Genomic DNA, 14,960 nt, shown 5'->3' with positions numbered 1-14,960 from the left:
AACAAATGAAGGGCACCTGAACTCCTCAGTACACGGTGAAATTATAAATTATCTTTTAGTCTAAATAAAACAGGAGGCACTCTGAAAAAATAAACAAATAAACGCATATTTATAATGTAGAACATAGGTTATATATTGTATATGTGTACTTTGTTGCTGTGCATACTGAGTCTGGAAGGAAAGGTCTACAGTCAGAGTGACCTGGGTCCTAGTACGCTATTGTTGAAATTAGAGAAATAATTGTTGTTGCTTCTCTGGTTGCCTGTCTGTGCCTGCTGTGTACGTATTATGTCCATCAAACTAATACGTCTGAACAATATAAAGGTTTATTAGTTTATATGAAAATCACAATGCAAATAAATGAATAAAACAAACAAGAAAAGAAATCAGTGAAATAAAAAACAGTCATGTAAATATAAAATTAAAATTACTAACATAATATTCTGCTAACTTATAATAACATCAGCAATACTGTCAATAATACATTAGTAGTAGTAGCAGCGAGCAGACTTAAATGTGGATTATAAGGGACTATAAAAAAAAAAGAAATGTGTGTCTTCAGATCACATACAGAATATATAACTTTATATATATATATAGCTTTACATCAGGTGTTAAATGGAAAGAAGTTATGAATGGTTTCTGAGTGTCATTTAAGACCAGGACAGGACAGGACAGGACAGGACAGGACAGGACAGGACAGGACAGGACAGGACAGGACAGGACAGGAGATACTACTGCTAATGTACCTGCATTCTGCTCTCTTGCCTGCCAGATAGCGCTAGCGTACCATCGGTATTTGTTAAATTCTACATGAGTGTTTTTCAGCACTTTTGGTCACACAATCAATTATTGTTAAACATCCCTTGTATCAGATTTGTGTGCATTTTGATGACCCATTTACTTGTGTAGTAAACCTCAAATCTCTCCATAGAAAAACAGCCAGACTTTTACTGTTTGACTGAAGGTGAACGCCTTGTTGCCAAACTTGTACCCAAATGTATATATTGTGTATAATCTTCAGTCATTGCACTACACATCACCATGTTACTTCATTTGTAATTGCGCTCTTTCACTCTTATGTCATTGGTGCCTGCTCTGGGTCCCCAGGTTTTCTGAATCTGCTGCCTTTAGAAGCAAAACTGTACCTGCTGAGAAAACCTGACTGAAACCGAATCCTTATCCTCCCTTTGACATGACATCTAGAGAAACCGAGGAACATTAACACATGTGATTTCTACCAAATGCAAGAGAATAGACATGCTTATGTGTGTTTCAGCCGGTAAATACTTGTATAATACGTTTCTGTGTCATAAATAAATAAAATGACATTGATGTCAGTGTAGGTATTTTTGCTTTTGATTTTTAATCTAAATGAAAAATGTGACCGGAATGCCACTCTCATGTGACACGGCAAACTTCACAAGTTTTCTTCCACAGTGCTTTTCCGCAGGGCTGGGGTCTTTTTCCCTCTTTCCTCTTTCCCTCTCTGTCACCATTTGTTTGGTTGAAATTGACATAAATGTGTCAGCTGAACAAAGAGAACGCGGTATTTAAGCCTGTGAGTCACACACAACTTTGTAGAAATGGTTCACGTGCTGGTTCAGAATTTGTGAATCACATTGAGCAGGAAAATTGTTGCTGAATGTTATGTGCAAATATGAGTATCATAAAAAAAGAGAAACCAGCCAGACCTGACCTTACATGCAGAAAAGGTTTATATATATATATATATATATATACATATATATAAATCATATCCAAGTAAATCAATTAGCACATTGATGGAGTCAAAGTGATGTGTCCCCACGGTGGGACCTGTGGGAGCCACCTCAGCACTACAGGACTGCTCCGACACCACGTCGTGAAAACTGAAAACCACTTCACTTCAGCAGCAGAGACACCAAACGCCCTGCGGAAGGTGGATTCCCTCCCCCTCCACATTCAAGTATCTCATTCACATATTTTTGAAGTGACGATATTTTTTCTACTGGACAGAAATTAGCTGGAATATTTCCAGACGCTGACCCTAACGAGCAAATAAATGAACCTGGCACCAGCATATTTACAGTCTTTTCACTTTCCACAAACTTGTACTTTCAGTAATTTGTGCAGGTGAAAATCTGTTTTGCATGTGTGTGATGTTCATGGAAAAATGCTGCGCAGACAGATCATTTGGTAAAAAATCTGTGTCGCCACCAGCAATGGACCTGAGCAAACCCCTTTTTCAACAGCTATATATTTGGAAGAGATCGAGTTGTGAGAAGACATACACTTTACCTATTAGGAATCAATATTGGTACAATCATTTGTACCAATATTCATGAGAAGAAGTAAAACACTTTTTTTTTTTTTACAACTTTGTATTATATTAATTTATTTATATTTAAATTATTTATATTATTAATTAATATATTACATTTGTTTTTATCTCATAAAAACATGTGGTCAACATGTTGCTTGATTTAATTTTTTTTTCATTTCATTGATTAGTTTCACATATAAATAGATAGAAAAAAATATATATAATTGTGTGTGTGTGTAAGGTGTAGTTAGAAAGCTACTGAGGCTTATGTGAAAACTACACCCGAAAGATCTACTAAAGTCAAAATACAAAATCACAAATATTAAATACTGCTTTTTGTTATACGCACTCTATAATAATAATAATAATGATGATGACAATAATAATAATAAGGCTGAATTCACCTGTCCAGAATGAAGGATTATGTGGTGTTGGAAAAATCCAAGAGCAGCAAAGCAGCTGCAGTCAGTACAGGTTTTTCTGGTTTATCTTAGCACTTATATAAGAAGAGCAAGTTGACAATAGTTACCACACGGAATTTGAATCAACAGATCTGCTCGTTTTTCAAGATGAGCTTTTTTTCATTTTTTTAAGTCTTTTTAGGAAGGTGAAGGCCTACCCCTCCCCCCGCATGACTTTGAGAGGATTATGAATGCCTTCAATATCTCTCACATTAGATGTACGTTGGTCTTGACCAGTCATCAATATGTCGCCTGCAGCCTGTTCAGAATGCAGCACTCAGCCTCTTGACTCGGATTAAGTGTTATTACTTAATCAAACACAGGTTTATTAGGATCAAGTGTTGCTGGGCGCCACGTCACTTGTCCGAGCTCCTAAGTAGCGTTTCTCTCATTGTGCTGTAAGCCAGCTCATTTTATCTTTCTCCAAAGAATACAGTACACAACAATACAGTAGCTATCATATCATCACATACATCTTAAGTGATTTGCATAATGTGAAGAGATCTAATGAAACTTCATCACGTTAACAAAGGTTTTCTGATGATCGGTTGGACTATGCATCTCATACATCTAATAATTTGTGTTTCCATGAGACAGTTTACAGTCAAATAAACAACTAAATATGTATTTTAAATGTTTCCACTCTACCCAGAAAGAAAGCTGGGAATGGAAACACCCTTTACTGACCTCCACTCAACATTTTTACGCCAGTTCATTTCATATTTTTCCACAATAGACTGCACCTTGCAGCTTATCAGTAAAAAGACCTATCTCCCCCTTGCATTGTCTACTCGACCTTCTAAAAATAACATGTCAGTGTACACACACCCACATATACGTTCATCAATACATTAACATTGTCTACCGCCAACCAATGTATGGCTTGAAAGGACTGGTCAAGCTGGTTTAAAGGGAGTGGGTGATGTTGCCAGAGTATGAATCAGCACGAGTTCTTTGTACTTGGAGTGAACATGCATATTGACCCACGCTGTTCTCTTATAAAAAGACCCATTCTCCTCAGTTTGACATCAGTCTCATCTGGGACCAAGCCACTGACACAGACGTGATCTCTCTTCACCGGGTAGACATTAACTCTAAGGTAAGGTACTGATGGAAATTAGAGCATGCATGGGCGGGGTTTTGCTTTGCTAAAAGGGATAATAGTTGGAAAATTTTCAGTTACTGACCATGACAAGTTTACAAAAGGCTGGTACATAAACTGTAATTAACAACATTTGTCTGTTAATTTAGCTCCTTCTAGACTTCTGTCTGTGTAGCATTTGCAAACATCTTTATTTTAAATTTTTGTGTTTATTCTGTATAATCTAAAGACTTTTAAGCATGTGCTCCTCTTTGTATTACTCAAAATCCGAAATCAATGTTTGTCTCCAGCTGCCACTATGGGTCTTATGGAAGATTTCATTAAGAACATGGTGGATATGTTCGTTGGTATGCAGATGGTGATGGCAAGTTAAGAAGGAAGAACTGAAGAAGTTGATGGGACAGAAATTCAAACCCAGAGATCAAATTTAAGAGAGACCAAGTTACATGCATGCTTTGTCCATTGAAACGCTGGGTGTGCTTATTGTCCTGCTTCATTCAGTTTCAGTTGTTTCATATTTCGTTTAGCCAAACCCTGCATTTATTGTGTCCACCAGCTAAAATGAACTCACTAACCATGAGAGATCATGGGGAGATGATAGGAAACCGTGATGGGAAGCTCACTTCAGGATTTTTTGCATGTGTGTGGGTTTCATGGCCAAATGCGCCTACCACAAGAAGACAGGCAAGGGTGACGAAAATGGAGGTCCTATACAGAAGATTGACTAGAAGTGTGGAAAATTATGAAAATGTGATCTACAAACAACGTGCAAATGTTTTTCTTTTCAAAGTATGGACATGGAATATCAATGAGATAAATACAAACTTTGAAGTTATATGTGATCGGTCTTCTTTTTTAGTTCTCGAACAGACAGTGTCAAAAATGATCTTCCAACTCTGGAGGGATCATATGACTGCACTCAGGTGGGAAAAAAGAAACACCACACCAGGTTTCACCATTTCCTCCTTTGATAGCATGCTGCATAGGTAGCTGTGCCTTGTGCTGTGTTCATTTCACTTTTTCCTATAAAGTTAAAAAATAGAGTAGGAGGGGGCAGGAAAACAAGAAAAGGACATTGTTAGAGAGGTTACCCCTCTACAGTCACTATGTTACAACTGTTCGAATGTAAAACAATATGAAGATTAGTGAAATTCAAGCATTTCAACTACCTCATGCCTTCCACTCCCATGGATCAGTTTTTGTCAAGTCTTTCTTTCTGTACTACTGCGCTCTGCTCTCATTTTAGTTGCACCACTCCACCACTAGATAAACCTGCTCCACTACCACAGGTGTTTGGACTCAGTCAGGAGCACTGCCCTGTCAAATAAATGAATCCATTTGCTCTTTAGCCTCTCCCTTTTAATTAGGATGAAAGAAGAGTCACACGCTGAACGAACCATAGGTCTCATCCTGTATCCTGCTGTCACCGGTTTGGAAATAAATCATATGAAATGAACAGACAAAACACAATCAGAAACCAGTAGCAACAGAATACAAAACTACATAAACAAGCCAGAGCTGCACTTTTTGTCATTTAAACAGCCAAGACAAACAAAACGGTGCCTTACAAGAAAACACACAACCAGAACTGATTGGTTGGGAATTGAAGAAATAAAAAATAAAAGTGTACAATAATAATACTCAAATTATAAAGTGACTGGGATCACAATATGTACATTTATACAGGAGACCCAGGTGGTGTTGGAGAGTTGGAGTTTAATGTCATGTGCACAGCACTGAAACAAGTTTCCCTGCACATGGAGTGCTGGTGATATTGTCAGCGGTCTTCACACCCTCTCTGCAGGTGTTTGCGGCCCATGATATTCGTGCTGCTGCACCACACGGTGATGCAGCTAGTCACTATGCTCTCAACGATGCAACTGGAGAAGTTGCTGAGGATCTTATGCGACACGGCAAACTTCGTCAGCCTCTTCAGGAAGTACAGTCGCTGTTGAGCCTAATGAGGGCTCCTCTCCTTGCTCATGTCCACTATGATCTCCTTGGTCTGTGTTGTAAGTAAGGTTGCTGTCCTCACACCATGTGACCAGAATGGCCTCCTCCGTCCTGTAGGAAGCCTCGCCCCACCATTGATGTGTCCCATCACTGCAGTGTCATCTGCAAACTTCATTATGGTGTTATCCTTGGGGAGGCGACCTATGTTTTATAAATACTATAGGCAACATCACAGCCACTTTAAGTTGCATTTAGCATATTGCAATGCACCAATCACATTCAGGCCAATGCTGCGCTGATGTTCTCCGCCTTCCATTCTTCCAACTTCTGCAGATTTTTAAACAATTTCTGTGAAGGTAAAATGCTCAGGTAAAATTCTACTTAATGTCATGTTTTTAGAAAATATGAAACATTTATTTTTTCTTAATAATGTATCTGTTTTTCTGGTTTATCTCAGCACTTATATAGGAAGAGCAAGTTGTGACACTAATTACCACATGGAAGAGTGGAAGCTCATTTCCAGCAATAATAGAAACGTGTAAACATGTGATAAAGTCTGAGTAAAGGAAAGTATGAAATAAATAGATAAAATAGTTCGGGACAACGATAAAGAGAGAAAATACATTTCAGTCGAATACTAACGTAATATTTAAGAAACAAAAACACAATCATTGTATTATGACACATTGTATAGTGTCAGGTGAGCTTTTTATTGCTGTACTGTGAACGACATACTCATTGAGAAGGAAATGACCACTCAGCAGAGGAAGAAGTTTTCTCCTTTTTTTTTTTTTACTTTCTCCCATCTGCATACATTGAAAAAAAAAAAATCAAATAAATAAGTAGATGTATGTATTTAGCGATTTCAGCACATGAAACATTTTATCAAACTATGAACTTTCACTGGTATGTATATATTTAGACAAGGTATTACAAGTTCTATGTAAAGAAACCAGCGGAAGGAGAAACACTACTCACAGTCTAAAATTTTAATAATACATAGTGGCACTGTTCACACCACGGGTAGGGCCGTAGATCCAGAACATTTGTCATATTTGTGTGTATTTTGACAACCTACCTTGTGCAGTAAACCTGTAATTACTGACTTTAGGAGCAAGACTTCTACCTGCCGAGAATACCTGAACTAACTTGACTCTTAGGCACTTTGATGCCACAGAGGAACATTAAATGAATGTAGAGAATGAAAATATGTAAACAGATATTTCTGCTTTGTGAGTGGTCACTAGGTCACATTTTAATCTCAGCAAGCATAGTGAAGTTTGCATTGACAATGCTTTGAGGGCTGGGTTTTTTTCTCCCTCTTTCACCTGTTTAATGTTGCACATTTTTTAACAACTAATGGATGTAAACGAAGACATAGGGTGAAATAAGACAAGTCCTTTTTAACTTCTTCTTCAGTCAGAAACATGGATATTTTCTGCATTTATGGTCAGCTGTGCCTGACTTTCTGCTACTTATTTTTGCTCGTAACATTCAGCAACAATCCTCCTCCTCAAAGAGATTAGTAATTTAGGAAAAGTTCTGAAATTTGTCATATATATATATATATATATATGTATGTATATATATAAAATCATATCCACACGTTAACCAATAAACATTTGGACTGAGTCAGTTGGGCTCGTTATTGCCAGTGATCCATCAAAAGTTTGAAAACGACATGTTCTGCTAAGGAGATCATCACGTATCTTCTCGCTGATGTGACCTAAATGTGTTCTTTATTTGGTAAATAAGTAACAGCGACATCATGTGAGCTCCGTGGAGCTAAATTTGTTTACAAAAAACAAAGTGACTCTCCAGTTGTGTGCAGTTGTATTTTTCTCTGTATTGTATTTTTCTCTGTATTTGCTGAAACATTGGCCTCAATAAAATCCCAATGGTGTATTGCCAGTCTCATATTCTGACAGTTATTGTGTTCGGCTACACCGGGCTGTATAAATGTTGCATTTGCATAATCACAAGGTATGTGTCTATTGTGAATGGAGACAAATATTCTCAGGCTAAACAAGAATTTTTTAGTCTCCTACTGTCGACCAGTTTAAGAAACCTTGGTGTGATTTTTGACTCTGCTTTCAAATTTGAATCAACAGATCTGCTAATTCTTCAAGATGAGCTTTTTTCAGTTAAGTCTTTTTAGGAAGGTGAATGCCTACCCCTCCCCCCGCATGACTTTGAGAGAATTATGAATGCCTTCAATATCTCTCACATTAGATGTACGTTGGTCTTGACCAGTCATCATATTTCTCAGCCTGTCGAATCAGCACTCAGCCTCTTGACTCGGATTAAGTGTTATTACTTAATCAAACACAGTTTATTAGGATCAGTGTTGCTGGGCGCCACGTCACTGTCCGAGTCCTAAGTGGTTTCTTCATTGTGCTGTAAGCAGCTTTTTATCTTTCTCCAAAGAATACAGTACACAACATACAGTAGCTATCATTATCATAACATACATCTTAAGTGATGTGCATAATGTGAAGAGGTCCAATGAAACTTCATCACGTTAACAAAGGTTTTCTGATGATCGGTTGGACTATGCATCTAATACATCTAATAATTTGTGTTTCCAGGAGACAGTTTACAGTCAAATACACAACTAAATATGTATTTCAAATGTTTCCACTCTGCCCCGAAACTAAGCTGGGAATGGATACACCCTTTACTGACCTCCACTCAACATTTTTACGCCAGCTCATTTCATATTTTTCCACAATAGACTGCACCTTGCAGCTTATCAGTAAAAAGACCTATCTCCCCTTGCATTGTCTACTCGACCTTCTTAAAATAACATGTCATTGTACACACACCCACATATACGATTCATCAATACATTAACATTGTCTACCGCCAACCCAATGTATGGCTTGAAAGGACCTGGTCAAGCTGGTTTAAAGGGAGTGGGTGATGTTGCCAGAGCATGAATCAGCACAAGTTCTTTGTACTTGGAGTGAACATGCATATTGACCACGCTGTTCTCTTATAAAAAGACCCATTCTCCTCAGTTTGACATCAGTCTCATCTGGGACCAAGCCACTGACACAGACGTGATCTCTCTTCACCGGGTAGACATTAACTCTAAGGTAAGTACTGATGGAAATAGAGCCATGCAGGGCGGGAGTTTTGCTTTGCTAAAGATAATAGTTGGAAAATTTTCAGTTACTGACCATGACAAGTTTACAAAAGGCTGGTACATAAACTGTAATTAACAACATTTGTCTGTAATTTAGCTCCTTCTAGACTTCTGTCTGTGTAGCATTTGCAAACATCTCTTATTTTAACTTTGTGTTTATTCTGTATAATCTAAAGACTTTTAAGCATGTGCTCCTCTTTGTATTACTCAAAATCCGTATCAATGTTTGTCTCCAGCTGCCACTATGGGTCGTATGGAAGATGTCATTAAGAACATGGTGGATATGTTCGTTGAGTATGCAGATGGTGATGGCAAGTTAAGCAAGGAAGAACTGAAGAAGTTGATGGAGACAGAAATTTCAAACCCAGAGATCAAAGTAAGAGAGACGCAGTTACATGCATGCATGTCCATTGAAACGCGTGTGCTTATTGTCCTGCTTCATTCATTTCCAGTTGTTTCATATTTCGTTAAGCCCTAACTGCAATATTGTGTCCACCAGGCTAAAATGAACTCAGCTAACCATGAGAAGATCATGGGGAGGCTGGATAGGAACCGTGATGGAGAGCTCAACTTCAGGGAGTTTTGCATGTGTGTGGGTTTCATGGCCAAATGCGCCTACCACAAGAAGACAGGCAAGGGTGACGAAAATGAGTCCTAAACAGAAGATTGACTAGAAGTGTGGAAAATTATGGAAAACTGTGATGCTACAAACAACGTGCAAATGTTTTTCTTTTCAAAGTATGGACCATGGAATACTCAATGAGAATAAATACAAACTTTGAAGTTATATGTGATCTGGTCTTCTTTGTCTGTTCTCGACAGTCAGTGTCAAAAATGACTCTCCACTCTGGAGGGATCATATGACTGCACCTCAGGTGGGAAAAAAGAAACACCACACCCAGGTTTCACCATTTCCTCCTTTGTAGCAAGCTGCATAGGTAGCTGTGCCTTGTGCTGTGTTCATTTCACTTTTTCCTATAAAGTTAAAAAATAAGAGTAGAGGGCAGGAAAACAAGAAAAGGACATTGTTAGAGAGGTACCCCTCTACAGTCACTATGTTGACAACTGTTCTGAATGTAAAAACAATATGAAGATTAGTGAACATTCAAGCAGTTCAACTACCTCATGCCTTCCACTCCCATGGATCAGTTTTTGTCAAGTCTTTCTTTCTGTACTACTGCGCTCTGCTCTCATTTTAGTTGCACCACTCCACCACTAGATAAACCTGCTCCACTACCACAGGTGTTTGGACTCAGTCAGGAGCACTGCCCTGTCAAATAAATGAATCCATTTGCTCTTTAAGCCTCTCCTTTTAATTAGGATGAAAGAAGAGTCACACGCTGAACGAACCATAGGTCTCATCCTGTATCCTGCTGTCACCGGTTTGGAAATAAATCATATGAAATGAACGGACAAAACACAATCAGAAACCAGTAGCAACAGAATACAAAACTACATAAACAAGCCAGAGCTGCACTTTTTGTCATTTAAACAGCCAAGACAAACAAAACGGTGCCTTACAAGAAAACACACAACCAGAACTGATTGGTTGGGAATTGAAGAAATAAAAAATAAAAGTGTACAATAATAATACTCAAATATAAAGTGACTGGGATCACAATATGTACATTTATACAGGAGACCCAGGTGGTGTTGGAGAGTTGGAGTTTAATGTCATGTGCACAGCACTGAAACAAGTTTCCCTGCACATGGAGTGCTGGTGATATTGTCAGCGGTCTTCACATCTCTCTGCAGGTGTTTGCGGCCCATGATATTCGTGCTGCTGCACCACACGGTGATGCAGCTAGTCACTATGCTCTCAACGATGCAACTAGAGAAGTTGCTGAGGATCTTATGCGACACGGCAAACTTCGTCAGCCTCTTCAGGAAGTACAGTCGCTGTTGAGCCTCATGTCCACTATGATCTCCTTGGTCTGTGTTGTAAGTAAGGTTGCTGTCCTCACACCATGTGACCAGAATGGCCTCCTCCGTCCTGTAGGAAGCCTCGCCCCACCATTGATGTGTCCCATCACTGCAGTGTCATCTGCAAACTTCATTATGGTGTTATCCTTGTGGGAGGCGACCTATGTTTTATAAATACTATAGGCAACATCACAGCCACTTTAAGTTGCATTTAGCATATTGCAATGCACCAATCACATTCAGGCCAATGCTGCGCTGATGTTCTCCGCCTTCCATTCTTCCAACTTCTGCAGATTTTTAAACAATTTCTGTGAAGGTAAAATGCTCAGGTAAAATTCTACTTAATGTCATGTTTTTAGAAAATATGAAACATTTATTTTTTCTTAATAATGTATCTGTTTTTCTGGTTTATCTCAGCACTGATATAGGAAGAGCAAGTTGTGACACTAATTACCACATGGAAGAGTGGAAGCTCATTTCCAGCAATAATAGAAACGTGTAAACATGTGATAAAGTCTGAGTAAAGGAAAGTATGAAATAAATAGATAAAATAGTTCGGGACAACGATAAAGAGAGAAAATACATTTCAGTCGAATACTAACGTAATATTTAAGAAACAAAAACACAATCATTGTATTATGACACATTGTATAGTGTCAGGTGAGCTTTTCTATCTGCTGTACTGTGACACGACCACTACTCATATGTAGAAGGAAACTGCACCACTGCAGCAAGAGGAAGAAAGTTTTCTCTCTTTTTTTTTTTTTTTTACTTTCCTCCCATCTGTGCATACATTGTAAAAAAAAAAATCAAAATAAATAAGTAGATGTATGTATTTTAGCGATTTCATAGCACATGAAACATTTTATCAAACTATGAACTTTTCACCGTGGGTTATGTATATATTTAGACAAGGTATTACAAGTTCTATGTAAAGAAACCAGCGGAAGGAGAAACACTACTCACAGTCTAAAATTTTAATAATACATAGTGGCACTGTTCACACCACGGGTAGGGCCGTAGATCCAGAACATTTGTCATATTTGTGTGTATTTTGACAACCTACCTTGTGCAGTAAACCTGTAATTACTGACTTTAGGAGCAAGACTTCTACCTGCCGAGAATACCTGAACTAACCTGACTCTTAGGCACTTTGATGCCACAGAGGAACATTAAATGAATGTAAGAGAATGAAAATATGTAAACAGATATTTCTGCTTTTGTGAGTGGTCACTCAGGTCACACTTTTAATCTCAGCAAGCATAGTGAAGTTTGCATTGACAATGCCTTTGAGGGCTGGGTTTTTTTCTCCCTCTTTCCACCTGTTAATGTTGCACATGTTTAACAACCTAATGGATGTAAACGAAGACATAGGGTGAAATAAGACAAGTCCTTTTTACTTCTTCTTCAGTCAGAAACATGGATATTTTCTTCATTTATGGTCAGCTGTGCCTGACTTTCTGCTACTTATTTTTGCTCGTAAAATTCAGCAACAATCCTCCTCCTCAAAGAGATTAGTAATTTAGGAAAAGTTCTGAAATTTGTCATATATATATATCTGAAATTTGTCATATATATCTATATAATCATATCCACACGTTAACCAATAAACATTTGGACTGAGTCAGTTGGGCTCGTTATTGCCAGTGATCCATTCAAAAGTTTGAAAACGACATGTTCTGCTAAGGAGATCATCACGTATCTTCTCGCTGATGTGACCTAAATGTGTTCTTTATGTGGTAAATAAGTAACAGCGACATCATGTGAGCTCCATGGAGCTAAATTTGTTTACAAAAAACAAAGTGACTCTCCAGTTGTGTGCAGTTGTATTTTTCTCTGTATTGTATTTTTCTCTGTATTTGCTGAAACATTGGCCTCAATAAAATCCCAATGGTGTATTGCCAGTCTCATATTCTGACAGTTATTGTGTTCGGCTACACCAGGCTGTATAAATGTTGCATTTGCATAATCACAAGTATGTGTCTATTGTGAATGGAGACAAATATTCTCAGGCTAAACAAGAATTTTTTAGTCTCCTACTGTCGACCAGTTTAAGAAACCTTGGTGTGATTTTTGACTCTGCTTTCAAATTTGAATCATCAGATCTGCTAATTCTTCAAGATGAGCTTTTTTCAGTTAAGTCTTTTTAGGAAGGTGAATGCCTACCCTATCATTGTGCTGTAAGCCAGCTCATTTTATCTTTCTCCAAAGAATACAGTACACAACAATACAGTAGCTATCATACCATAACATACATCTTAAGTGATGTGCATAATGTGAAGAGGTCCAATGAAACTTCATCACGTTAACAAAGGTTTTCTGATGATCGGTTGGACTATGCATCTCATACATCTAATAATTTGTGTTTCCAGGAGACAGTTTACAGTCAAATATACAACTAAATATGTATTTCAAATGTTTCCACTCTGCCCCGAAACTAAGCTGGGAATGGATACACCCTTTACTGACCTCCACTCAACATTTTTACGCCAGCTCATTTCATATTTTTCCACAATAGACTGCACCTTGCAGCTTATCAGTAAAAAGACCTATCTCCCCCTTGCATTGTCTACTCGACCTTCTTAAAATAACATGTCAGTGTACACACACCCACATATACGTTCATCAATACATTAACATTGTCTACCGCCAACCAATGTATGGCTTGAAAGGACTGGTCAAGCTGGTTTAAAGGGAGTGGGTGATGTTGCCAGAGCATGAATCAGCACAAGTTCTTTGTACTTGGAGTGAACATGCATATTGACCCACGCTGTTCTCTTATAAAAAGACCCATTCTCCTCAGTTTGACATCAGTCTCATCTGGGACCAAGCCACTGACACAGACGTGATCTCTCTTCACCGGGTAGACATTAACTCTAAGGTAAGTACTGATGGAAATAGAGCCATGCAGGGCGGGAGTTTTGCTTTGCTAAAGATAATAGTTGGAAAATTTTCAGATACTGACCATGACAAGTTTACAAAAGGCTGGTACATAAACTGTAATTAACAACATTTGTCTGTAATTTAGCTCCTTCTAGACTTCTGTCTGTGTAGCATTTGCAAACATCTCTTATTTTAACTTTGTGTTTATTCTGTATAATCTAAAGACTTTTAAGCATGTGCTCCTCTTTGTATTACTCAAAATCCGTATCAATGTTTGTCTCCAGCTGCCACTATGGGTCGTATGGAAGATGTCATTAAGAACATGGTGGATATGTTCGTTGAGTATGCAGATGGTGATGGCAAGTTAAGCAAGGAAGAACTGAAGAAGTTGATGGAGACAGAAATTTCAAACCCAGAGATCAAAGTAAGAGAGAGCAGTTACATGCATGCATGTCCATTGAAACGCGTGTGCTTATTGTCCTGCTTCATTCATTTCCAGTTGTTTCATATTTCGTTAAGCCTAACTGCAATATTGTGTCCACCAGGCTAAAATGAACTCAGCTAACATGAGAAGATCATGGGGAGGCTGGATAGGAACCGTGATGGAGAGCTCAACTTCAGGAGTTTTGCATGTGTGTGGGTTTCATGGCCAAATGCGCCTACCACAAGAAGACAGGCAAGGGTGACGAAAATGAGTCCTAAACAGAAGATGACTAGAAGTGTGGAAAATTATGGAAAACTGTGATGCTTACAAACAACGTGCAAATGTTTTTCTTTTCAAAGTATGGACCATGGAATACTCAATGAGAATAAATACAAACTTTGAAGTTATATGTGATCTGGTCTTCTTTGTCTGTTCTCGACAGTCAGTGTCAAAAATGACTCTCCACTCTGGAGGGATCATATGACTGCACCTCAGGTGGGAAAAAAGAAACACCACCCCAGGTTTCACCATTTCCTCCTTTGTAGCAAGCTGCATAAGTAGCTGTGCCTTGTGCTGTGTTCATTTCACTTTTTCCAATAAAGTTAAAAAATAAGAGTAGAGGGCAGGAAAACAAGAAAAGGACATTGTTAGAGAGGTACCCCTCTACAGTCACTATGTTGGCAACTGTTCTATAAAACCATACAGGTAGTGAATATTAACAATCACACCATGTTGACTCCAAGGACATTCTGTCAATAATA

The 14,960-nt window shown here is 38.3% G+C and overlaps 1 protein-coding gene and 1 long non-coding RNA gene across 2 annotated transcripts; both read left to right on the top strand.

Annotated features, from left to right (window-relative positions):
- Positions 1 to 8,803: 8,803 nt before the first annotated feature.
- LOC125016489 (protein S100-A6-like) lies at positions 8,804 to 9,756 on the top strand. Its single transcript, XM_047598998.1, has 3 exons — positions 8,804 to 8,919; positions 9,206 to 9,345; positions 9,469 to 9,756. Exons 2-3 carry the CDS (start codon positions 9,214 to 9,216, stop codon positions 9,625 to 9,627), a joined length of 291 nt encoding a protein of 96 aa, XP_047454954.1. The 5' UTR covers positions 8,804 to 8,919; positions 9,206 to 9,213; the 3' UTR covers positions 9,628 to 9,756.
- A 3,848-nt stretch (positions 9,757 to 13,604) lies between these two features.
- LOC125016624 lies at positions 13,605 to 14,606 on the top strand. The gene is made up of 3 exons (XR_007113715.1): positions 13,605 to 13,773; positions 14,060 to 14,199; positions 14,321 to 14,606. It is a non-coding gene; the product is annotated as an uncharacterized LOC125016624 (long non-coding RNA).
- Positions 14,607 to 14,960: the final 354 nt, after the last annotated feature.

This window comes from Mugil cephalus, chromosome 11 (genome assembly GCF_022458985.1).
Source record: "Mugil cephalus isolate CIBA_MC_2020 chromosome 11, CIBA_Mcephalus_1.1, whole genome shotgun sequence".
Lineage (NCBI taxonomy): Eukaryota > Metazoa > Chordata > Actinopteri > Mugiliformes > Mugilidae > Mugil > Mugil cephalus.
Note: the sequence above shows the minus strand (reverse complement) of the source record. Positions and strands in the feature narration are given on the sequence as shown.

Bases quoted from the DNA above. Each gene is read 5' to 3' on its own strand.
- LOC125016489 (XM_047598998.1), top strand. From the start codon at position 9,214: ATGGGTCGTATGGAAGATGTCATTAAGAACATGGTGGATATGTTCGTT. The intron at 9,346-9,468 runs GTAAGAGAGACG...TGTGTCCACCAG, and splicing joins TTTCAAACCCAGAGATCAAA to GCTAAAATGAACTCAGCTAA.